The sequence below is a fragment of the Erinaceus europaeus genome, chromosome 12 (genome assembly GCF_950295315.1).
Source record: "Erinaceus europaeus chromosome 12, mEriEur2.1, whole genome shotgun sequence".
Taxonomy (NCBI): domain Eukaryota; kingdom Metazoa; phylum Chordata; class Mammalia; order Eulipotyphla; family Erinaceidae; genus Erinaceus; species Erinaceus europaeus.
The window spans coordinates 3,114,132-3,137,617 of record NC_080173.1 but is presented as its reverse complement, the minus strand read 5'-3'; the positions used below and the strand labels follow the sequence as shown (position 1 = coordinate 3,137,617).

Here is a 23,486-nt window from a genome sequence, read left to right as displayed (position 1 = left end):
GAGGATGAATTAGCCGGTGGGAAACTGAATGGGGTTTTGGCCTTGGAGCTGGAACAGCAGCTCTAGAGGGACTTCAGTTATCTCCAGGTCTTGACAGCAACCAAACCACGTGGACGGACAGACATATATATATATATATATGCCCTAAGTGTGTCTCTGTGAGAAAGATGGCGCTCTCAGTAGCACTAGGAATTCAGGGCTCCAAGGGAAATGAATGAGCTCTGTTTCTAGTTTGTTGGGTAGAGACAGCCAGAAAGCATGAAGGTGGGGGAGATAGAGAAGGAGAGAGACAGAGATACCTGCATCCCTGCTTCTCCAGTCACAGAGCTTTCCCCCTTGCAGTTGGGGGTTCGAACTCAGGCCCTTGTGCATCGTAACATGTGCGCCCAAGCAGGTGCTGCCTGCCGCCTACTTGTTTTCTCTGTTGCTTTGTGTCTGCAGGACATTTCATGTGAATGAAGTCGTCGAATGCATGCCGGCTTTCCCACAGCACAGTATTTTCAGCATCCGCGTAGCGGTCAGTCCTACAAGTCGTGTACCATTATATGAGGTTCCATGGAGCTGTGCATGTACATTTGAATTGTTTCTACTTTCGGTGACTGTGAACAATGCTGTCGCTCTATGAGAGGGTAAGGAGGGACACCTGGAGCGTCACGCTGTCACTGGGCCTTTGTGCCTGCGCTGTCCACTGCTCCTGGTAACTCTTTGTTGTTAGAGAATGAGAGGGAGAGAGACTGCCGCGCTGCCCACTGCTTGCGATGGTTTCCCTTGCATGAGGCCTCAAACTCAGGTCCTCGTGTGTGAGGAAGTGTGTGCTCTCTAAGGTGAACTCGATCTTGACCCCTAATATGTCACCTAGTATCCTGGTTTTTTTCCCCCCTGAACTGAGCATGGAGATTTTCTGAAGGCATAGACTAACTATGTGGAAGTAGTTTTAAATTCATTTTTGAAGTTGATTTATTATTATTTATTTACTTTTACCAGCTCTGGTTTATGGTGGCATGGTGGATTGAACCTGGGACTTTGGAGTTGCAGGCATGAGAACTTCTTTGCATAACCATTATGCTGTCTCTCCACCTCCTTAATTTCTTATTTTAAGATAGAGACAGATGCAAAAGTAGAGAGACTGAAAGAGACAGTAGCACCGAAGCTTTCTTCAGTGGGGTGGGGGCTGGACCTGAACCTGGGCGGTGCACATGGCAAAGCAGTGTGCTATCCTAGTGAGTTATTTTACTGGCCTGGTAGTATTTTACTTTATTTTATTGAAAGCTTTCAGCTGATTCACAGTGGCATAGAAATACTTTGAGGATGACATTAAAGAAAAAAAGACAAATCTTTAAATAGTAAGTCAACATTTAAGTCTCATTAAAATAAATTCAAGTGTTGACTTACCATTTAATTTTTCAGTATATTCAGCATCTGGTTTATGCCAGAACTGTCCAGTAAATCACACCTTTACTCCTGACTTACACCATTCAGTGAGAGAGAGCTGTCCATCCCTCTGGCTGTTCCTGAACAGAACACCAGCTCTCCAGGTTTTCATATCAGCCTGTGGTCTTCTGACTCCCTCTTCCCCTGAGATCTTTTATCCATTACAACTTGTTTTTAAAGATTACGATAAAAATTACAAAAATAGTACACATTTATTCTTTTGGGAAAATAATACAGAGGTGAGACTCACCTATAACCTCACCATCTAAAGATAACCATTGGGAATGTTTATTTTTCTTTTTTTCCATCAAGAATGTTTTCATGCTTTTTTTTTTTTTTTTTAAATCTATTAATGAGAAAGGAGGAGAGAGAGAGAGAGAAAGAACCAGACATCACTCTGGTACATGTGCTGCCGGGGATTGAACTCGGGACTTCATGCTTAAGAGTCCAATCAATGCTTTACCACTGTGCCACCTCGCGAACCACTTATTTTATTTATTTAATTTTATTTGTATTTATTTATGTATTTATTTTCCCTTTTGTTGCCCTTGTTTTTCATTGTTGTTGTAGTTATTATTGTTGTCATTGTTGTTGGATAGGACAGAGAGAAATGGAGAGAGGGGAAGACAGAGAGGGGGAGAGAAAGACAGACACCTGCAGACCTGCTTCACCACTTGTGAAGCAACTCCCCTGCAGGTGGGGAGCTGGGGGCTCGAACCGGGATCCTTACGCCGGTCCTTGTGCTTTGTGCCACGTGCGCTTAACCCGCTGCGCTACTGCCCAACTCCCATGCTTATTTTTTTATTCCCTTTTGTTGCCCTTGTTGTTTTATTGTTGTAGTTATTGTTGTTGTTATTGATGTCACTTTTGTTGGATAGGTCAGAGAGAAATCTGCACCTGCAGACCTGCTTCACCACCTGTGAAGTGACTCTCCTGCAGGTGGGGAGCCGGGGGCTCCAACTGGGATCCTTACGCCGAACCTTAAGCGCCACCTGCGCTTAACCCGCTGTGCTACCCGCCCGACTCCCCATGCTTATTTCTTAATTCCATTTTCTAGAGCATGTTTTTATTTACAGATTCTTTAAAGGTTAATTAGGATTTTATTAAACTGATAGTTTTTTTTTTTTTTTTTTGACATATAGCAAGGTTTTTTTCTATCATTCTAGTAGAGTTGTACCATGAATGTGGGCGAGATACATTAAAATGGCATTACAGCTTCATAGTGAATAGAAGCAGTGCAGTTCCCCAGTACCCGTTTTTCTGCCCTGGACTTTCTCCAGAGACAGTGGGTTTCTTTTCTTTCTTTTTTAAGATTTTATTTATTTATTAACGAGAAAGATAGGAAGAGAGAGAGAACCAGATATCACTCTGGTACATGTGCTGCCAGGGATTGAACATCAGGACCTCATGCTTGAGAGTCCAATACTTTATTCACTGTGCCACCTCCCGGACCACAACAGTGGGTTTCAGTTCTCGGAGTGGTTTTATTCCCCTCTCCCCCTTTTTCCCCTCCAGGGTTGTCACTGGGGCTTGGTGTCTGCACTATGAAATCACTGCTCCTGGAGGCTTTTCCCCCCTTTTTGTTGCCCTTTTGTTGATCCTTGTCATTATTATTGTTGTTATTGCTGCTGCTGTTGTTGGATAGGACTGAGAGAAATTGAGAGAGGAGGGGAAGACAAGGAAAGACCTGCTTCACTGCTTGTGAAGGACCCTCTCTGCAGGTGGGGGCTGGAACCGGGATTGTTTTGTTTGTTTTTAACCACAGTATTTTAAAACTGTATGCTTTTCTTTATCAATTTAGAATGATTTTGTAGATGGCACTTGAGGCCTTATTTGTATATGACCCCACCTCTCCTAGACTGCTCTTTTTTTATATATAATTTTTGTCTATTTCTTAAATTTTACTAGTGATTTACTAATGATTGACAAGACTGAGATAAGAGGGCTACAATCCCACACAGTTCCCACCACCAGAGTTCTGTATCCCATCCCCTCCATTGGAAGCTTCTCTATTCTTTATCCTTCTGGGAGGATGGACCAGAGATCTTTATGGGGTGCAGAAGGTGGAAAGTTTGGCTCCTGTAATTGCTTCTCTGCTGGACACGGGCATTGACATGTGTGTCCATTCTCCCCAGCACTTTGTCTATTTTCTGCAACCTCTTCACATTTTATGACAGAAAGTTTCAGCAATCCGTTTCTTTTTTTCTTGTTTTAAAATTTTTTATTTATTTACTTTTCCTTTTGTTGCCCTTGTTGTTTTTATTGTAGTTATTGTTGTCGTTGTTGGATAAAACAGAGAGAAATGGAGAGAGGAGGGGAAGACAGAGAGGGGGAGAGAAAGACAGACACCTGCAGACCTGCTTCACCGCCTGTGAAATGACTCCCCTGCAGGTGGGGAGCCGGGGGCTCGAACCAGAATCCTTATGCTGGTCCTTGCTCTTCGCGTCAAGTGTGCTTAACCCACTGTGCTACCGCCCGGCTCCCTCACCAGCCTGTTTCTAATGGCCATCACCTGGATCAGTGATGCCCGGTGTGCAGATTCTGTAGGTTTTTTTTTTTTTTAACCAGAGCACTGCTCAGCTTTGGCGTATGGTGGTACAGGGGATTGAACCTGGGACTTTGGAGCCTCAGACACAAGTCTCTTTGCATAAGCATTATGCTATCTACCCGCCTACTCTGTAGTATTTTTCATGTGCTGTGCCCGGTTCTGCATTATTGCCACTCTAGTGATGCACACGAGTTCTAGCCAACATGGCATAGTGCTGATTTCTTTCTTTTTTTTTTTTTTTTTAAATTTTTATTTATTCCCTTTTGTTGCCCTTGTTTTATTGTTGTAGTTATTATTATTATTTTTATGAATGAGGCAATTTATTAACCCAGCTTAATTTGTTCTAATGCTTCTTGCTGGCAGCTGCCACCTGTCCGGCGATTCTGTCCAGATCTCTCTGTCCCTGAGGTGTCAGTTTGCGGCCCCCATCTTGGTCCTTTCCACCATTGTCAGCCCTTCTAGGGCCACACTCTTGGAGCCTCTGCTGAAGTGGCTGGGCATGACGCCGTTTCTCTGCCGTCCTCCGTAAATCTTGGTCATGGAGCCAACCCCAGCAGCACCCCGAAGGCACAGGTGCCGTGCTGTGAAGCAGTCCGTGTAGAGCCAGTTCTCCTCGTAGGGAGCGAGCTCCTTATCTTAGCCGGCTTGACCGTGTGCACCCATTCTGGGACCTTCAGCTTTCCGGACTTTTTGAGGAAGGCTGCCAGAGCTGGGACGAACTCCTGCTGGTTCACGGCTTTCACAGTAACTCCAGGCATTGTGCGGCCTCCGCGCTGCCAGCCAGGGGGAAGGGGAGTAGTTATTGTTGTTGTTACTGCTGTCGTTGTTGTTGGATAGGACAGAGAGAAATGGAGAGAGGAGGGGAAGACAGAGGGGGAGAGAAAGACACCTGCCTGTGAAACGACTCCCCTGCAGGTGGGGAGCCGGGGACTCGAACCAGGATCCTTACGTGGTCCTTGCTTTGTACCACGTGCGCTTAACCCGCTGCCGCCCGACCCCCCAGTTTCTGATTTCTAAAAGGCTGGACAGTTATTGGCTAGCATGACCAGTTTTCCTTTGCCTTGTCTGATCATTTTCTGAGTCTGCTTGTATCCCCCCCCAAGATTTATTTGAGATAGGGAGAGAGATTAATTGATAACACTCTGGCCCATGCAATATTGAAGGTCGAATGCAGGACCTCATGGCCCCAAGTCCAATGTGTTAGCCACTGTGTCACCTCCTAGGCCACACCGCTTTTTCCTAACAAGTTGGAACTTGTTGACCCACTGTAGCCCGCCGGTCCTTCCACCCGCCCCTCCCCTCCCCTCCCCTCCCCTCCCCTCCCCTCCCCTCCCCTCCCCTCCCCTCCCCTCCCCTCCCCTCCCCTCCCCTCCCCATCCCCCACCCCCCACCCCCCACCCCCCACCCCCCATCCCCCATCCCCCATCCCCCATCCCCATCCCATCTACCTGTCTACCTACCAACCTACCAAATAACTGCTCGTCTCTGGGGATTGAACCTGAGTCCCCAGAGGTTTAGGCATGGAAGTCTTTTGTATAACCCTTATGCTTGAGAGTAATGCTTTATCCACTGAGCTGCCTCCCAGATTTGTATAACCGTTAGGCTGTCTCTCCACCCTCCTGCCGTATTTTCATCTTTTCATCCACTGTCTTCCTGTCTTAGGTGCAGGATAGACATCCAGCCTAGATGTGTTGGAGATAGGACAGGAAGTTTAGGCTTAAAAGCTCCAAACAGAAACCTAGACCATCTCATTCTTTTTATTTGAGAAGGGAGAGAGGGAGGGAAGGAGGGAGGGAGAGAGAGAGAGAGAGACAGACAGACAGACAGACAGACATCCCAACACCACTCCACCACCGGTGGAGCTTTTCCTTCACAGTGTTGCTCATGTGTGGTGTTTATGCTCACAGCTGGGTCTCGTGCCTCTAAGCCTTGTGCTCTGTTAGATAAGTTATTTTCCAGCTCTGATGTATCAATTTCAGATGTTTTTCCTGATTTTTCTTTAGTAGTTGAAGATTTGACCTTAATATCACACAACAGCTTTTTGTGTAAATGAGGAGGGATTCGTATGGGATATACTGTGTGTGTGTGTGTGTCTTTGTTGTTGTTGATGAGGCTTTCTTTTCTGATGCTCTCAGTATTTGAGTTAGGTATAGGATCTGAAATCAGTATAAGTATCTTTTATAATAAAAAAAAGAAGAAAAATAAGTATTCCTAGTAGTTATCTTTAGATGGTGAGGAGGGGAGCTAGAGAGCTGGATTCCTGCAGCAGACCTGCCTCGCCGTTCATACAGACCCAGGTCTCTGCACATGGCGATACGTGTGCTTACCGGGTGCACCCTGCCCTACACCCACAAGCTTTCGTATAGGCAGTCTTACTAGGTCTTTTCTTTTTTTTAGTTATTTACTGGATAGAGATGAGAGAAATTGAGAGGGAAGTGGGCAAGACCTTAGGCAAGTTCTATCTGCTGAGCTCCTCCACCCTCTCATGCAGAGTTCTCTCTCTCTGCCTCCCCGTTAAAAAGCATTTAAAATAATAAGAATAAATAAATGAAAGTTTAACAATTGTGTTTGAACAAAACTATGAACTACTATTGTGTTCTGGTCTGTTTCTTCTGTTAAACCCTTTTTATTTATTTACTTATTTATTATTGGACAGAGACAGAGAGAAACTGAGAGAGGAGGGAGGAGAGGGAGAGAGGTAGACCCCTGCAACCCTGCTTCACCACTTGTGAAGCTCCCCCTGCAGGTGGGGACCAGAGGCTCGGACCTGGGTCCCTGTGCGTTATAACATGTGTGCTCAACCAGGTGCACCACTGTCTGGCCGCCAGAAACCTTTTTTAAAGGAATCTTAAGCCAGATTACTCACTCAATGTTTTAGAGGGAAAAGATGGCACTCCTTGAGTGGAATTCCTGTGTTAATTGAGCAGTAGTGACTTGCTGTTCATAGAACCTCTGGAGGTTTGCTGAGGAGGTGCGCAGACCCTCTAACCCTAGAGCTCACACTTGGCAGACAGGAAGTCCAGCGATTGATACTGGGGGCAGCACTCTGTGGGTGCGACTTGTGTGTCTCACTGGCGTGGCTTCCTATTGATGTCAGTGTGTGAGCATTGCCTCCTGTGAAGTCTGTCTGCTTATAGCGTATCCTATTTATGGAACTTGAAAAAGCATTTCAGAAGTGCACATATTAATTTGTGTGGTATTTCTCTTGTCCTTTTTCCTTCTAATGCTTGCATAGCTATAGAAAGACTTGTCTGAAGAAATAGCCCGATATTTACAGTAGCTAATCAGCACGACGGGGCATGACTCAGCAGTGGAATACAGACAGGACTTGGCTGCAGGACATCCAGGTTTGATCTCTGGAACTGCTCATGCCAGTGGTGTTCTGGTTTCTCTTTCTTTCTGTCTTGTAAAATAAATTAAAAATAAATTAGGTAACTAGTAAAATTTTAGCCCCTCCTGTTTAGTAGAGTTTCTCCAGTTCTAGATATTGAAATGACTTCATAGACTTCTTTGAAGTCTCAGTCAGTAAAAATTTATTCTTTTTGCCAATTTATGATCATATTCTATGTACTGTAGAGCTCGAGAGAAACACCCATTACAGAAAGAACGCAACTGCTGTGGTAATGCTCCTTTCGGTACTATGAATACTGTGGGCCATAGTAGCATCTGAGTATGAGTCTTAGCACGACTTCCCGCTGGACCCTCTCATCCTTTGTGAGTGGCTGTACTTAATGTGTGTTATTAGTTAAGTGATTGCTATTTAGTAACCACAGTTGGGCCCAGGTTTGAGCCTGGCCCCCCTGGCATTGAAGGAAGCTTTGGTGCTGTATCCTCTTTCTCTGCTTCTTTGCCTTCTGTTTCTATCTTAAAAAAAAATATATCAGGGGAGTCGGGCTGTAGTACAGCGGGCTAAGCGCAGGTGGCGCAAAGCGCAAGGACCGGCATAAGGATCCCGGTTCGAACCGGCTCCCCACCTGCAGGGGAGTCGCTTCACAGGCGGTGAAGCAGGTCTGCAGGTGTCTGTCTTTCTCTCCTCCTGTCTTCCCCTCCCTCTCTCCATTTCTCTCTGTCCTATCCAACAACAACAATAACTACAACAATAAAACAACAAGGGCAACAAGAGATAAAATAAAAAATCAGTAGTGACTGCAATTGGCAAGACATGGTCTGTGTTTCAAAAAGTTGCTAAGGTGGGGTTGGGGGAGAGTGGCACATGCTTATATGAATGTGCTCTTGCTATAATGGAGAGCTTTAAAAAATATATATATATTTTAATATTTATTCCCTTTTGTTGCCCTTGTTTTATTGTTGTAGTTATTGTTGTTGTTATTGATGTCATTGTTATTTTGATGTCGTTGTTGGCTAGGACAGAGAGAAATGGAGAGAGGAGGGGAAGACAGAGAGGGGGCGAGAAAGATAGACACCTGCAGACCTGCTTCACCGCCTGAACCGGGATCCTTACATCTTTGCGCCATGTGCGCTTAACCCGCTGCGCTACCGCCCGACTCTCCTAAATATTTTTTTAATATTTATTTATTCCCATTTGCTGCCCTTGTTTTATTATTGTAGTTATTGACGTTGTTGGATAGGACAGAGAGAAATGGAGAGAGGAGGGGAAGACAGAAGTGGAGAGAAAGACAGACACCTGCAGACCTGCTTCACTGCCTGTGAAGCGACTCCCTGCAGGTGGGGAGCTGGGATCCTTACACTTTGGGCCATATGCGCTTAACCCGCTGTGCTACCACCCATTTCCCTCTTCTTTTTCCTTTGTGGAGAGGTACAGAAAGACACCTGGAGCCCTGTTTCACCTCTTGTGGGAGCTTGCAAACTAAGTCTAAGTCCTTGGGTACTTTAATGCATCTGGTCTGCCAGTTGTGCCATCCAGTCCCTTCTGCTTTTCTTTTCTTTTTTTTTTAAAAACTATAGTTTTTTAAAATTTATTTTTATTTATTTATTTCCCCTTTTATTTATTTATTTCCCCTTGTTTTTTTAACATTGTTGTGGTTATTGATGTCGTTGTTGTTGGTTAGGACAGAGAGAAATGGAGAGAGGAGGGGAAGACAGAGACAGAAAGACAGACACCTGCAGACTTGCTTCACCGCAGGTGGGGAGCCGGGGGCTCGAACGGGGATCCTTATGCTGGTCCTTGTGCTTTGCGCCACCTGCACTTTCCCTACTTTTATTTTCACCAGGATTATCACTGGGCTTTGTTTAGTGCTTGCTCTAAGTTCTGCTGCTCCTGGCAGCCATTTTCCCTTTATTGGGGATTAATGGTTTACAGTCAGTAGTAAAATACAGTTGTTGGTGCATGTGTGACATTTCTCAGTTTTCTTTTCTTTTTATTTATTTATTTAAAAAAATTTTTTTTTTTCTTTTTAAAGATTTTATTTATTGATTGATTAGAAAGATGGGGAGGAATGAGGATGAGCGAACACACACCAGACATCACTCTGGTACATGTGCTGCCGAGGATTGAACTCAGGACGTCATGCACCACTGCACCACCTCCCAGACCACACGTTTCTCAGTTTTCCACCTAACAACTCAACCCCACCTAGATCCTCCTCTGCCATCATGTTTCTGAACCCGAACCTCCCATCTTTAAAAATTTTTTTTTTATTATCTTTATTTTTATTGGATAGAGACAGCCAGAAATTGAGAGGAATGGTGAGATAGGGAGAGAAACAGAGAGACACCTGCAGCCCTGCGTCACCGCTCATGAAGCTTTCCCTCTGCATGTGGGACCTGGGGACTTGAACCCAGGACCTGGCGCACCGTAACCGGGACGTAACCACCCCTAGAAGGCAGATTCTTAAGTTCACTTAAGCATCACAGATATCAATAACATTTTGGGTAGCAAAGTTTAAAGGCAGTTACTTTTTTTTTCTGGAATTAGTGAATTTAATCTGATGTATATTAGTTTTTAATTATTTGAATTTCAAAGATAATTTTTTCCCGCCCCTACCTAGGGTTATCGCCGGTGCTTGGTACCTGAACCATGAGTCCACTGCTCCTGGTGTCCATTTTATTTATTTATTTATTTATTTACTTATTTGATTTGATAGGAAACAGAGAAAACAGTGAAATGCAATAGCTTGTACATGCATAACATTTCCATATAACAATACAAACCCCATTAGGTCCTCCGCTGCCATCATGTTCCAGGATGAAAACATTTCTAACATCTACAAGATAACTTTTCTTTTTAAGAAATTGAAAGCCTTGGATTCATAGAGTGAGAATGTGTGTGTGGGAGAGAAAATCTTGCTATATGCTAGCCATAACGACATGTAAATATTTTATTTACTTGCTGGATAGAAACGAATCAAGAGGGAAGGAGGAAATAGATGTCTGCTCAACCAGCCGCACACCTCCTGACCCTCTCAGAATAATCCTTAAAAACTTGTCATTAGTGATTTTGTACGACTATAATACCACAAGGGTATATAGTTTCACACTGCACCCACCACTGGAGTTCTGTGCTCCACCCCAAAGATAGCCAACACAGTTCTGATAATTGAATTTATTTAATGGATAAAGACAGAAATTGAGAGGGAATGGGGAAGAGTTAAGTGCACATGGCGGATGCACGAGGACCTGCGTAAAGATCCTGATTCGAGCCCTGGCTCCCCACCTGCAGAGGGAAAGCTTCACGTGGTGAAGTAGGGCTACAGCTGCCTCTGTCTTCTGCCTTCAGGGCTCTCACGGGCTCAGTGCCTGCACTACCAACCCACTGCTCCTGGCAGCCATTTTCCCCACTGTACTGGATAGGACAGAGAGAAATTGAGAGAGGAGGGGGAGACAGAGAGGGACTAAGACAGACAGACAGACAGGCAGGCAGGCAGGCAGGCAGGCACCTGCAGACCTCCTTCACCACTTGGGAAGCTTTTCCCCCTGCAGGTGGGGAGCTGGGGGGCTCGAATCCAGATCCTTGTGTAGGTCCTTGCACATTGTACTGTGTGCGCTTAACTGGCTGTGCCACTGCCTGGCCCCCCTCCCTCCCTCTCTCCCTCCCTCTCCCCCCTCCCTCTCCCCCTCTCAACTTCTCTGTCTCTACCCAATTATATATATAAAAGAATGGGGAAGAGTCGCACGGTTGTAGCACTGTTTCACCACTCCTGAAGCCTTTTCTCCGCAAGTGGGGACTGGACAGTAACCTGGGTCCTTGTGCTTTGTTTTGTGTGCGCTCAGGTGAATTAACGCACCACTAGGCAACACCCAGAATAAAGTTTTGGAGGAAATGGTTCCAGAGCTAAATGTTTAAGTATTTGTTTATTTATTCCCTTTTGTTGCCCTTGTTGTTTATTATTGTAGTGATTGTTGTTGTTGCATAGGACAGAGAGAAATTGAGAGGGGAGGGAAGACAGAGGGGGAGAGAAAGACAGACACCTGCGGACCTGCTTCACCGCCTGTGAAGCGACTCCCCTGCAGGTGGGGAGCCAGGGGCTCAAACGGGGATCCTTATGCCGGTCCTTGCGCTTTGCACCACCTGCGCTGAAACCGCCGCGCTACCGCCCGACTCCCCCAGAGTTAAATCTTAAAACTTTGACCACACCAGTTGATTTCTTTCTCCATAGTTTGTTTCCATCTTTTTCCTACTTTGGTGACTGGACTCTGAGTCTTTATCTCAGGGCAGTTTGTGTTACAGCCTGCTGGTAGAGCACTCTGCGTGCAGCTGTCCCTCATGCACCTGCCCTTCCCAGGTAAACCCTAAACCTAGCCTGGAAGGAACGTCTGTGTTCTGTCCCTAGAGCTGGCTTTTCAGCCTTTCCTGACATATTCATTTACTGGTACTTTCTTTGACGTGTTTTATCTTGTGTTTCTTTTGCTTTCAAGGCTTTTCTTCTAGGTTCAACCTTCCTCTTCTGCTCTCTCACTTATTTTTAGTGATCTCTTTATTACTCTGCTCTCATTTATGTGTCCTGCTGAGGGGAAGAGTCCTACATACTTTCCAGGAGACATTGGGATGGACAGGGTCACCCATACATGATGCTTCTTCAATAGTGATCTTGTGATTGGAGTTCCTGAAAACGCTTCTGTATAGATGGTGTCAGTTTGTGAGGTTTGTGTGCACACACGAGACTTCTTTAGTCTGTATGCTTCCCAGCCTTATCGGGCCTAGAGTGATTCCTGGGAACTTTTCTACAGAAAGCAAGGGGGTTCTTCTTCTTCCTCCTCTTCTATTTTTTCTCCTTTCCCCTCCCTCCCTCCCTCCCTCCCTCTCTCCTTTCCTTCCTTCCCAGCCATCACCCTCTGCTTCACTGTGGAAGTCCCGCTACAGAGCTCTCAGGAAGCCGTCCTTCAGGCAGAGGGAGAAGAGCCCTGCACCTTCCAGAGAGCTTCCTGCCTGCTTACTGGGATGCATGGAAGTTGCTAGCCTATAATGAAGATTTTTTTCCTCACTTACATTTTTTTGGGTATTATCTTTATTTATCAGGCAGAGAAATTGAGAGGCAAGGAGGAGAGAGAGGGAGAGAGACAGAGAGACAGCTGCAGCCCTGCTTCACCACTTGCAAAGCTTTTCCCTGCAGGTGGGGGTTGGGGCCTCAAACCTGGTCCTTTTGCGTTGTAACATGCTCTCAACCAGGTGTGCCACCACCCACTCCCCCTCCCCTTTCAGTTTAGAGAGACAGGAGGAGAGAAAGAAAGAAATAGAGCGTCACTCTGGCACATGTGCGGCCAGGGATCGAAGTCGGGACCTCATGTTTGGAAGTCCAGTGCTTTACCTACTGCGCCACCTCCCAGACCACCTCATTGACGTTTTTATCACATCTCTTATCAGGATTACCTGTTAAACAGTTAATCCATAATTGAGAGCTGATTGTAAATTTAAATTTATTTCATATTTGATAGTTTCACTCGAAGGCGGGGTGGGGGGGAGGAGCCAGGGCATCATTATGGTACATGTGATGCTGGAGCTTGAGCTAGGAGACTTAGTCATGCAAGTCCCAAGCTCTACCAGTTGAAGTTTCTGAGCTGTTAAATCATGGTCTCTTAACGTAACTTGATAATTACTAAATAAATAGAAGTGTGCTTACCTATTTTTGAGGTATGTCCAAATAAGGAGGGCTGGAGAGCCTTAGTTTCTGTAAATGATGTAGTATATTGAATATAACTTTATTGTTTGTTTGTTTATAGGTAGGCGAAAAGCAAGAGTGCATCGACCTCGTTCTCCAATACTGGAAGAAAAAGATATCCCTCCCATTGAGTTTCCCAAGTCCTCTGAGGACCTGATGGTGCCCAGTGAGCATGTAATGAACGTCATTGCCATTTACGAGGTGCTCCTGAACTTTGGCTCTGTTTTGAGGTTATCTCCTTTTCGCTTTGAGGATTTCTGTGCAGCTTTGGTGAGCCAGGAACAGTGCACACTTATGGCGGAGATGCATGTTGTACTTCTGAAAGCAGTTTTACGTGAAGAAGACACTTCCAATACTACCTTTGGACCCGCTGATCTGAAAGACAGTGTCAATTCCACACTGTATTTCATAGACGGCATGACTTGGCCGGAGGTGCTGCGAGTGTACTGTGAGAGTGACAAGGAGTACCACCACGTACTTCCTTTCCAGGAAGCAGAGGACTATCCTTATGGACCAGTAGAGAACAAAATCAAGGTTCTCCAGTTCTTAGTGGATCAGTTTCTTACCACAAACATTGCTCGGGAGGAACTAATGTCGGAAGGGGTCATCCAGTATGACGACCACTGTAGGGTTTGTCACAAACTTGGGGATTTGCTTTGCTGTGAGACGTGCTCGGCCGTGTACCATTTGGAATGCGTGAAGCCGCCTCTTGAGGAGGTACCGGAAGACGAATGGCAGTGTGAGGTCTGTGTAGCACATAAGGTGCCTGGTGTGACTGACTGTGTTGCTGAAATCCAAAAAAACAAACCGTATATTCGACATGAACCTATTGGATATGACAGAAGTCGAAGGAAATACTGGTTCTTGAACCGACGACTTATAATGTAAGTAAATCTGGTCTTGTTATCTGTCTGTGTTTAAAATCAAACCTTCACAGATGCAGTTAGCATGACTGTTCTTGCTGATGTAATATAAACATTTCTGTTTTAGAGGCTAGGTGGTGGTCTACGTGGTCGATTGCATGTATCATGTGTGAGGGCCTGGCTTCAAGCCCCCAGCCTCCACTTGCAGGACGGAAGACTCACAAGCTGTGAAGTAGGGCTGCAGATCAACCCCCCTTCTATCTCTCTCTGTTTCTCTGTCTCTTTTTTTCTTTTTCTTTTTTTTTTAAATATTTATTTTATTTATTCCCTTTTGTTGCCCTTGTTGTTTTATTGTTGTAGTTATTATTATTGTATTATACGTTGCTTTGTTGTTGGATAGGACAGAGAGAAATGGAGAGAGGAGGGGAAGACAGAGAGGAGGAGAGAAAGACAGACACCTGCAGACCTGCTTCACCGCCTGTGAAGTGACTCCCCTGCAGGTGGGGAGCCGGGGCTCGAACCGGGATCCTTATGCCGGTCCTTGTGCTTTGCGCCACCTGCTGCCAGACTCCCTCTTTTTTTCTTTTTGTCTCTATCTAAAAAAGCGAGGGAAGAAGCCACCAGGAGTGGTAGAATCATCATGCAGGCACCGAGCCTCAGTAATAACCCTGGGACAATGTTGTTAAAAATTCGGCGGCTCCAGCTGGCCGGGCTAGCTTCACGGGCAGGTAACAGAGACGCGGAGACAACGGCTGGGCAGGGAAGCTGTATTTCTTTATTCAGGAACAACGATTCATAAACTAAACCGAACTAATAACCAAACAGAACTCTGCTGTCTTTTTGCGGCGGCGCAAGCACTCTCGAACTCTGCAACTCTCCAACTCCGGAACTCTGCAACTTTGGAACTCTCGCGGGGTTCCTTGGGGCGGGGCCAAGCAGGCCCGCGAAATTAACAGGACTGATCCAATTCTCTTGGCGGGGGAGAACTAGAACCCAACGTAAAGCATACGACAGGACAAAATAGCAAATAAGTAAGTGATAGCCTGGTGAATATCCAGAAAGATGTTCATGCTTGGAGCACCAAAGGTTCCAGGTTCAAATCCCAGTACCACCAGAAGCCAGTTTAGCGTTGGTCTGAGAAAAGGAAAGGGAAGGAAAGGGAGGGTGGAGGGTAGGAAAAAGAGGATGGTGGAGGGGAGACAGCATAGTGGTTATGCAAACAGACTCTCATGCCTGAGGCTCCAAAGTCCCAGGTTCAACCCCCTGAAGCACCATAAGCCAGAGCTGAACAGAGTTCTGGTTAATAAAAAAAAAAAAAAAAGGAAAAGAAAAGAAACAAAAATCTTTATGGTTTGGTAATGAATTGTGAAGTGAATGATTCATTTTTATTTTCATTGCCTTCAGGGTTATTTCTGGGCCTCTGTACCAGCTCTACAAATCCACCGCTCTTGGCAGCTGGCCAGCCCCTTTTTCTTTCTAATTTTTAGTAGATAGGACAGAGAAATTGAGAGAGGACAGGGAGAGAGAAGGAGAGAAAGACACCTGCAGACCTGCTTCACCATTTGTGGAGCAGACCCCCGGCAGGTGGGAAGTGGGGCTGAACCTGGGTCCTTTGGTAATGGGTGTGCTTGGCTAGGCGCACCACCACCTGCCTGCGCCCCAGGGTTTTTAACTTGAAAAATATGTGCATTGAGTTTTGGATATTATAAAGGAAGAAGCAAGTGCAAAACAAATAAAAGCAGATCCTATACCACTGTGTTCAATACCTGGGATAGGAAATAGACACATTCTGTCAAAAAAGAAAACTCATTCTACAGTGGGCTCTTCCTAGGTTGTGTTCCCTGCAACCCATCCCAACGCATCTTTCTGGCTACTCTTTCTCCCTCTCTCTCCCCCTCTCTCCCTCTCTGTCTCTCTTTAAAATTTTTTTAAAATTTTATATTTATTTATTTATTTAGCCTTTTGTTGCCCTTGTTTTTCATTGTTGTTGTAATTATTGTTGTTATTGATGTCATTGTTGTTGGCTAGGACAGAGGGAAGTGGAGAGAGGGGGAGAGAAAGACAGACACCTGCAGACCTGCTTCAGTGCCTTTGAAGTGACTCCCCTGCAGGTGGGGACCTGGGGGCTTGAACCAGGTCCCTTGGCTTTGTGCCACGTGCACTTAACCTGCTGCGCTACCGCCCGACTCCCTTGGCTACTCTTTTTGTTTGTCTCACTGTGTATATAAAAAGAGCAGTAAGGGGGGCAGGGTGGTGGCACACATGCTGCCATGCGCAAGGACGCAGGTTCAAGCCCTGGGGAAGCTTCACAAGTGGTGTAGCAGTACTGCAGACCTCCCTCTTTCTCTACTTCCCTCCTCTATCTCACTTCCTCCCTCTATCTCTACTTCCCTCTATCTCAGTTCCTCTTTGGCCAGTAAATAAACAAACATCTAAAAAAAAAGAGGGAAAAAAAGGCAGCAGGGACAAAGCAGCTAAAGAAAGACCAGTTCCCTCACTCCTGGTGGTGGTCTCCCCAGAAAAAGGAACCCTCGTAGCCTGCCTGGTGCTTTCCCGAGGGCTTACTTTAGTCGAGGCACTGCAGTTACGGGACGCACTTGGTTTTGGACAGACTAGAGTTATGGTCAGCTTGAGCCACTGTGTATTTCCAGTTTCTTTTCAAATGTAATTTCCCAGAGCACTGAGCAGCTCTGGCTTATGGTGGTGCAGGGGACTGAACCTGGGACTTGAGAGCCTCAGGCATGAGAGTCTCTTCGCATCACCATTATGCTGTCTACCCCCACCCTATTTTCCAGTTTCTTTCTTTTTAACAGATTTTATTTATTTATTAATGGGAGAGAGAAAGAAGCAGACATCACTCTGGTACATGTGCTGCTAGGGACTGGACTTAGCACCTCATGCCTGAGAGTCCAGTGCTTTATCCACTGTGCCACCCCTGGACCACTCACAGGCACCCTTTTCCTGCTCTCAGAATTGGGTCAACTTAAAAACAATCTTTGTGAGATGAAATGAACCTCAGAGCAGGGTATAGAGCAGAGCACAGGGTCTTTAGTCTGTGTGGTCGAGCCAAGTCAGTAGAATTCAGTGTCTCAGCTAGGCTCACCCCGGGTTTACAAAGATGATACAGAGAAACTAGAGATCAGTGGACTGTTGTAATTTTTATGATATGTTTATAAGAGAGGAGGGAGGGAGAGAGAGAGAGACAGACAGACAGACAGACAGACAGAGACAGAGAGGCAGAGAAACAGAACCAAAGTATCACCATGGCATGTGATGCCAGGGATTAAAGTTGTGGCCTCAGGCTTGAGGGACCAATGCTTATTTAATCAATGGCTCCACCTCCCTACTGTTGTTTTTAGATTTATTTTTCATTAAGATGTATTTTCTTTTTCTTAAAATTACTTATTTTCCCTTTTGTTGCCCTTTTTTATTGTTGTAGTTGTTATTGTTGTTGATGTTGTCATTGTTAGATAGGACAGAGAGAAATGGAGAGAGGAGGGGAAGACAGAGGGGGAGAGAAAGACAGACACCTGCAGACCTGCTTCACCGCCTGTGAAGCGACTCCTCTGCTTGTGGGAAGCCGGGGGCTCGAACCGGGATCCTTCCTCTAGTTTTTGCACTTTGCGCCACATGCACTTAACCCACTGCACTACTGCCCAACTCCGATGTATTTTCTTTTTTTGATTTTTTAGAGCTAGTTAAGAGGTTTTTTTTTTTAATATTTATTTATTCCCTTTTGTTGCCCTTGTTTTATTATTGTTGTTGATGTCATCGTTGTTGGATAAGACAGAGAGAAATGGAGAGAGGAGGGGAAGACAGAGAGGGGGAGAGAAAGACAGACACCTGCAGACCTGCTTCACCGCCGGTGAAGCGACTCCCCTGCAGGTGGGGAGCCGGGGGCTCGAACCGGGATCCTTACCCCAGTCCTTGCGCTTCGCGCCACCTGTGCTACCGGCCGACTCCCTAAGATGTATTTTCTTACATACAAAAGAGAGGTTCACATGAGGTAGGTGGGGGGGGAGAGAGAGATAGAGAGAGGGAGACAGACAGACAGACAGACAGACAGACACGAGCACTTGTGGCAGTGAACTGGGAACTTGAGGCATGAAAGCGCTGAGCTAGTTGAGCCGCTTCCCCAGCCGCCTGAGAGTTGGTCTCTGCAGCGCTGCCGTTGCGGAATCTGATTCCATCTGAGTTGTGATCCCTGCTCCGTGGCTAGTTCGGCTCCTCCGCAGAGCCTGCAGAGTCAGCTCTCCAGCCACAGAGAGAGACGCTCTCTGTCGCGGTCTCTCGCGCGCATCTGTCGGCACCCGCGGCCTATTCGGAGACCTTTCCAATATGGCAGTTGAGAGTCCTTTGGCTCTTTGGGACTCCATGAGGACTTTCTCTCTGTTGCCTTTCTTGGTCTGTTTATTCTGAGCTTTGATCTTCCTGAATACTGGAATCCCGTTTTGGTTTACGGGTTTCCCTTCTCGCCAGTTTGCCTCTCTCTCTTTTTTCCTCTTTGAGGTGCATGTGTGCGCGTGACGGTTGCTTCATTTCTTTTTCACTTTGTTGTCGGTAGGGCTTCGCTGCTCAGAACTGACTTTTCAGATGCGCTGACAGAGAATTGTAGAGACGGAGACAGAGGAGCCGTGATAGCACGGAAGGCTCCTCAGCATCATAGTACTCCGGTGCCCGGGCGCTTCACCTGAGTTGTATGTGACGAAGCTGGCGCTGTATGGAGCCACGTGAGCCATCTGTCAGCCCCTGCAGAACATTTTCCTACCTTTATATCCTCCATCCCAAACACTTAGTTTTTCTATTCTGTTACATTGCTGTTCTTAAAAACTTCCTTTTAAAAAACTTTCATTTTTCATAGGTATATTTGTCTTGCCTTTCTGAGGATATTGAGGGTTGTTTTGTGGGTCGTCCCCCCCACACATAGTCTGTCTTTCCCCTGATGCTTGTTTTGGTTTCTTTTATTTTAATTTTTAAAAATATTTATTTATTTATTTATTTATTTATTTATTTATTTTCTCTTTGGTTGCCCTTGTTTTTTACTGTTGTAATTATTGTTGTTGTTCTTGTTATTGATGTCGTCGTTAATTGGATAGGACAGAGAGAAATGGAGAGAGGAGGGGAAGACAGAGAGGGGGGAGAGAAAGACAGACACCTGCAGACCTGCTTCACCACCTGTGAAGCGACTCCCCTGCAGGTGGGGAGCCGGGGGCTCAAACCAGGATCCTTATGTCGGTCCCTGTGCTTTGCGCCACGTGCGCATAACCCGCTGAGTTGTGATCCCTGCTCTGTGACTAGTTTGGCTTATCTGCAAAGCCTGCAGAGTCAGCTCTCCAGCCACAGTGTAGCACAAGTGCTACACTTGACTTCCTGCCTCCATGTTCACAGCTCTACCTCTCTGTGCCCTCTCCTCCTCTTATAAGGGTGTGATTATTTTTATTTATTTATTTATTTATTTATTTTGTTGTAGTTGTTGTAGTTATTGATGTCATCGTTGTTGGATAGGACAGAGAGAAATGGAGAGAGGAGGGGGAGACAGAGAGGGGGAAGAGAAAGACAGACACCTGCAGACCTGCTGCACCGTCTGTGTATCGACTCCCCTGCAGGTGGGGAGCCCGGGGCTCAAACCTGGATCCTTACTCCGGTCCTTGTGCTCTGCACCACATGCGCTTAACCCACTGCGTTACCCCGACCCCCTACTTTATTATTATTTAAACACACACACAGAGCTTAGCTCTGGTTTATGATGCTGTTGAGGATTGAACTTGGGACCTCAGAGCCTCAGGCATGAGAGGTATTGGCATAACCATTATGCTGTCTTCCCGTGCCTCCTAAAAAGTTATTTTCTTGTTCAGCTGGAATTTTGAAAATACTTATGAATGAAGAAGAGACAAAGGTGTCTCTCACCATCTTTATAGTGGGCTGGTCTCTGAAAATACTTATGAATGAAGAAGAGACAAAGGTGTCTCTCACCATCTTTATAGTGGGCTGGTCTCTGAAGACAAAGTCTGGGTGTTCTGTGACTCTTGTGTCCCACCACAACCCACAGAGCACTGATGATGTTGCTATTTAATTCGTTTTTTCCATTTTATTATTTAAAAAATTACTTTTTTTTTTTTTTTTTTTTGCCAGAGCATTGGTTGGTGTGGGGGGATTGAATTTGGGACTTTGGAGCCTCAGACTTGAGAGTGTCTTTGCATAAACATTGTGTCGTCTGCCCCACCCTTATTATTATTTACTTTACCACACTTCTCAGCCCTAGTTTATGGTGGTGCCAGGGGTCTTGGAGCATCTGGCAAGAAATCTTGAACATAGCTGTTATGCTATCTTCTGGGTCCATGATACAGTATTATCTTTTGACAAATTTAAGGAATATTTTTAATATAAGAACTCTGATGTAGTTAATGACATAGATTAGAACAAGACCATCTTTGGAAATTCATGGAAATACATGTCAGAGAGTGAAATTTAGAACAGTTTAAATGGCATCATCAGAAAGTTGTGCAAAAGGTTTCTAATGAAACTGTTGGGTTCTCGGCAAAGTCATGAAGCATCTTGCATAGAAAAACTCGAACACGTCACCATTTTCCAACAGTCCAGTCTGTGAATCTTACTTATCAGCAGATGCTGTTTTGAAAATTCAAATCTGGGCCAGGGAGACAGCAGAGTCTCTTCTGCCTGCCCTCCCCTCTGAGGCCCCAGATTTGATCCAGCACCCCCGCTAACAGAGCTGGGCAGAGCTTGCTGTGTATCTATCTCCTCCCTCACCTTATATAATAAACACGTAAAAATCTCTCACAACGCATAGCAGGCCAGCAGAGCAACTGACCTGGGCAGCATGTCTGCCTTGCCGCGCACGGGGCCCCTCCATACCGGAGAAGACCCGCTGCGACCCGCTGCTTCCGCGCGCGCGCGCCTTGCCCCTTCCCTCTGTCGGCCTCTTGCTGCCTGCAAAAGGCAGCCTGCAGTGATGAGGCTAAAAGCAGAGGTAGTTAGCAAGAACTCTCCAGTTAACTTTTCCTTTCAGTAATTTCCATGTCTTCTTACTTGCTCATAATTTAATATCTCCTTCAGGATAATGGACTCATTCCTGGCATTCTGCTATTTTTGTTAAAAACAGTGCACTGTGTTTAGTGCACAGGACTCCTGTGTGTAAGTTCTCAAGTCTGATCTTCAAGATTACATATACTACAGCAGAACTCTGGTTCTCTCTCATTAATAAATAAATACTTATTTTTTTATTCCCTTCTTGCCCTTGTTTTATTGTTGTTGTTGATGTCATTTGTTGTTGGATAGGACAGAGAGAAATGGAGAGAGGAGGGGAAGACAGAGGGGGAGAGAAAGACAGACATCTGCAGACCTGCTTCACCGCCTGTGAAGTGACTCCCCTGCAGGTGGGGAGCCGGGGGCTTGAAACAGGATCCTCAAGCTGGTCCTTGTGCTTTGCACCACGTGCACTCAACCCGCTGCGCTACCGCCCGACTCCCAAAACAGCTTTTATTGTAAGCACTTAACCAGGTTCATCACCGCCTGGCCCCGCTTTCTTCTCTTTCCCTCTCTCTCTCTTTCTCTTCTCTCTCACTTTCTTTTAGAGACAGAGAAATTGAGAGGAAGTAGAAAGGGGGAGAGAGAGAGAGAGACAGACAGACAGACAGACAGACAGACATCTGCAGCCCTGCTTCACCACTTATGAAGCTTTCTCCCTGCAGGTGTGGACTGGGGGCTTGAACCTGGGTCCTTGTGCACTGCAATGTGTGTGCTTAACCAGGTGCCTCACCTCCTGGCCCCTCCTTTTGCTTTCTTTAAAAGAAGTATTTGTTTCTGTACTTCTGAGTGAAATAGAGAACCACCAGAGAGCGTTATGCCGGCATAAGTGGTGCCAGGGGTTAAACTAGGACTTCATACCTGTAAGCCCTGTGCTGTCCTCTCCGGCTGAGCTACCCCCTGGCTGCACGTGTGCTGTTCCCTAGTCGCCAAGTCGCCTTGTTTTTAGTTGAAATCTCTCTGCCTGTGTCCTGAGAGATGCCGGGGGAATAGGAAGCTGCTCCACTTTCCCGTTTGGACTTTGTCCATGAGAAAGAAGAGGGAGGTATTAATTTGAACAGAGCAAAGCTCGTGAAAGGATCATAATTGAAGACAGTGTTTATATCATCGTGACTGGAAGGTTTCTCAGCTATGTCATAGTGGAAACAGGCAGCTGTCCCCACGATGAACCAAGCTCAGTGTCAGCACGTGCAATTAAAATGTCGTTTGCATGGGCTGGAAGGTGGCATAGGAAAGGAGACATTGGAGTTCTTTCCACTTTGTCACATGTGCCAGAGCAAATCAGTGCCATTACGTTTAACATAGCAGTGTTAAAAAACTAAGTGTACTTATTTTAAACAGAGAAGAAGATACAGAGAATGAAGACGAAAAGAAAATTTGGTACTACAGCACGAGAGTTCAGCTTGCAGAATTAATTGACTGCCTAGACAAAGACTATTGGGAAGCAGAACTCTGCAAAATTCTAGAAGAAATGAGAGAAGAGCTGCATCGGCACATGGACATCACTGAGGACCTGACTAATAAGGCAAGAGGCAGCAACAAGTCCTTTCTGGCAGCCGCGAATGGTGAGAGGGAAAGCTTCTCGTTTCACTTTTGCTCCATTCCAGGCGAACACTTGAACACACCTGTGCCGTCACAGTCCATTAGAATGTAGTTAAAGTGTTCAAGTATGCGTATTGTACTTCGGTTCTCTGCATTGCTCTCCCAAGGGAATCTTGCTCATCCCAACACAAATTCGGGATGCTTCTCATTTTAGTATTTTGCGTTTTGTCTTAGTTATTACTAATAGTCTATCCCCCACTATCTGGAGGAGTCCAGTCATGTATTTCTCAACCCTAACAGTGTAAATTATTTACTTTGTACTTTTGTGAAAGAACGAGAGGCCAGAGCCGTAGCAGCAGAGCGACAGGCAGACAGACCCACACCACCAGAGCTCCCTTTAGTGCAGTGGGCCGGGCTGGGGGCAGAGCCTGCACATTGCGGAGCAGCAGACTGTTGGCGTGAGCAACTCTGCCAGCTCCCAGCAACGTTCAAAGCCGGTTGACAAAGAGCAGATAGAGGCACTCCCCCTTTAAACACCTGTCTGCCACCACACCCAGTGTTTGCTTTCTCTGGGAACCAAAGTCCTGACTATGAAATTCAGTCTTGGATCATCCAGTCCAGACAAATAACCCAAATAATATCTAGCAAGTTGTTTTTTTTAATTTAATTTTTAAAAATATTTTCCCTTTTGTTGCCCTAGTTTTTCATGGTTGTTGTAGTTATTATTGTTGTTATTGATGTCGTTGTTGGACAGGACAGAGAGAAATGGAGAGAGGAGGGGAAGACAGAGAGGGGGAGAGAAAGACAGACACCTGCAGACCTGCTTCACCGCCTGTGAAGCGACTCCCCTGCCGGTGGGGAGCCGGGGGCTCGAACCGGGATCCTTCCACCCGTCCTTGGGCTTTGCGCCACGTGCGCTTAACCTGCTGCGCTACCGCCTGACTCCCGCAAGTATTCTTTTTAAAAAATTTATTTATTTAT

At 45.9% G+C, this 23,486-nt stretch overlaps 1 protein-coding gene and 1 pseudogene across 16 annotated transcripts in view; one reads left to right on the top strand and one right to left on the bottom strand.

Annotated features, from left to right (window-relative positions):
• BPTF (bromodomain PHD finger transcription factor) overlaps nt 1–23,486 on the top strand; it is a 133,151-nt gene that overhangs the window by 8,392 nt on the left and 101,273 nt on the right. For all 16 annotated transcript variants that reach the window (XM_060202606.1, XM_060202604.1, XM_060202605.1 and 13 more), the window contains exons 2-3: nt 13,118–13,940; nt 22,305–22,528. In XM_060202606.1, coding sequence (XP_060058589.1) covers nt 13,118–13,940; nt 22,305–22,528 — 1,047 coding nt within the window. The remainder of the gene's footprint in view (nt 1–13,117; nt 13,941–22,304; nt 22,529–23,486) is intronic.
• LOC103117589 (small ribosomal subunit protein eS19-like) lies at nt 4,269–4,790 on the bottom strand (annotated as a pseudogene).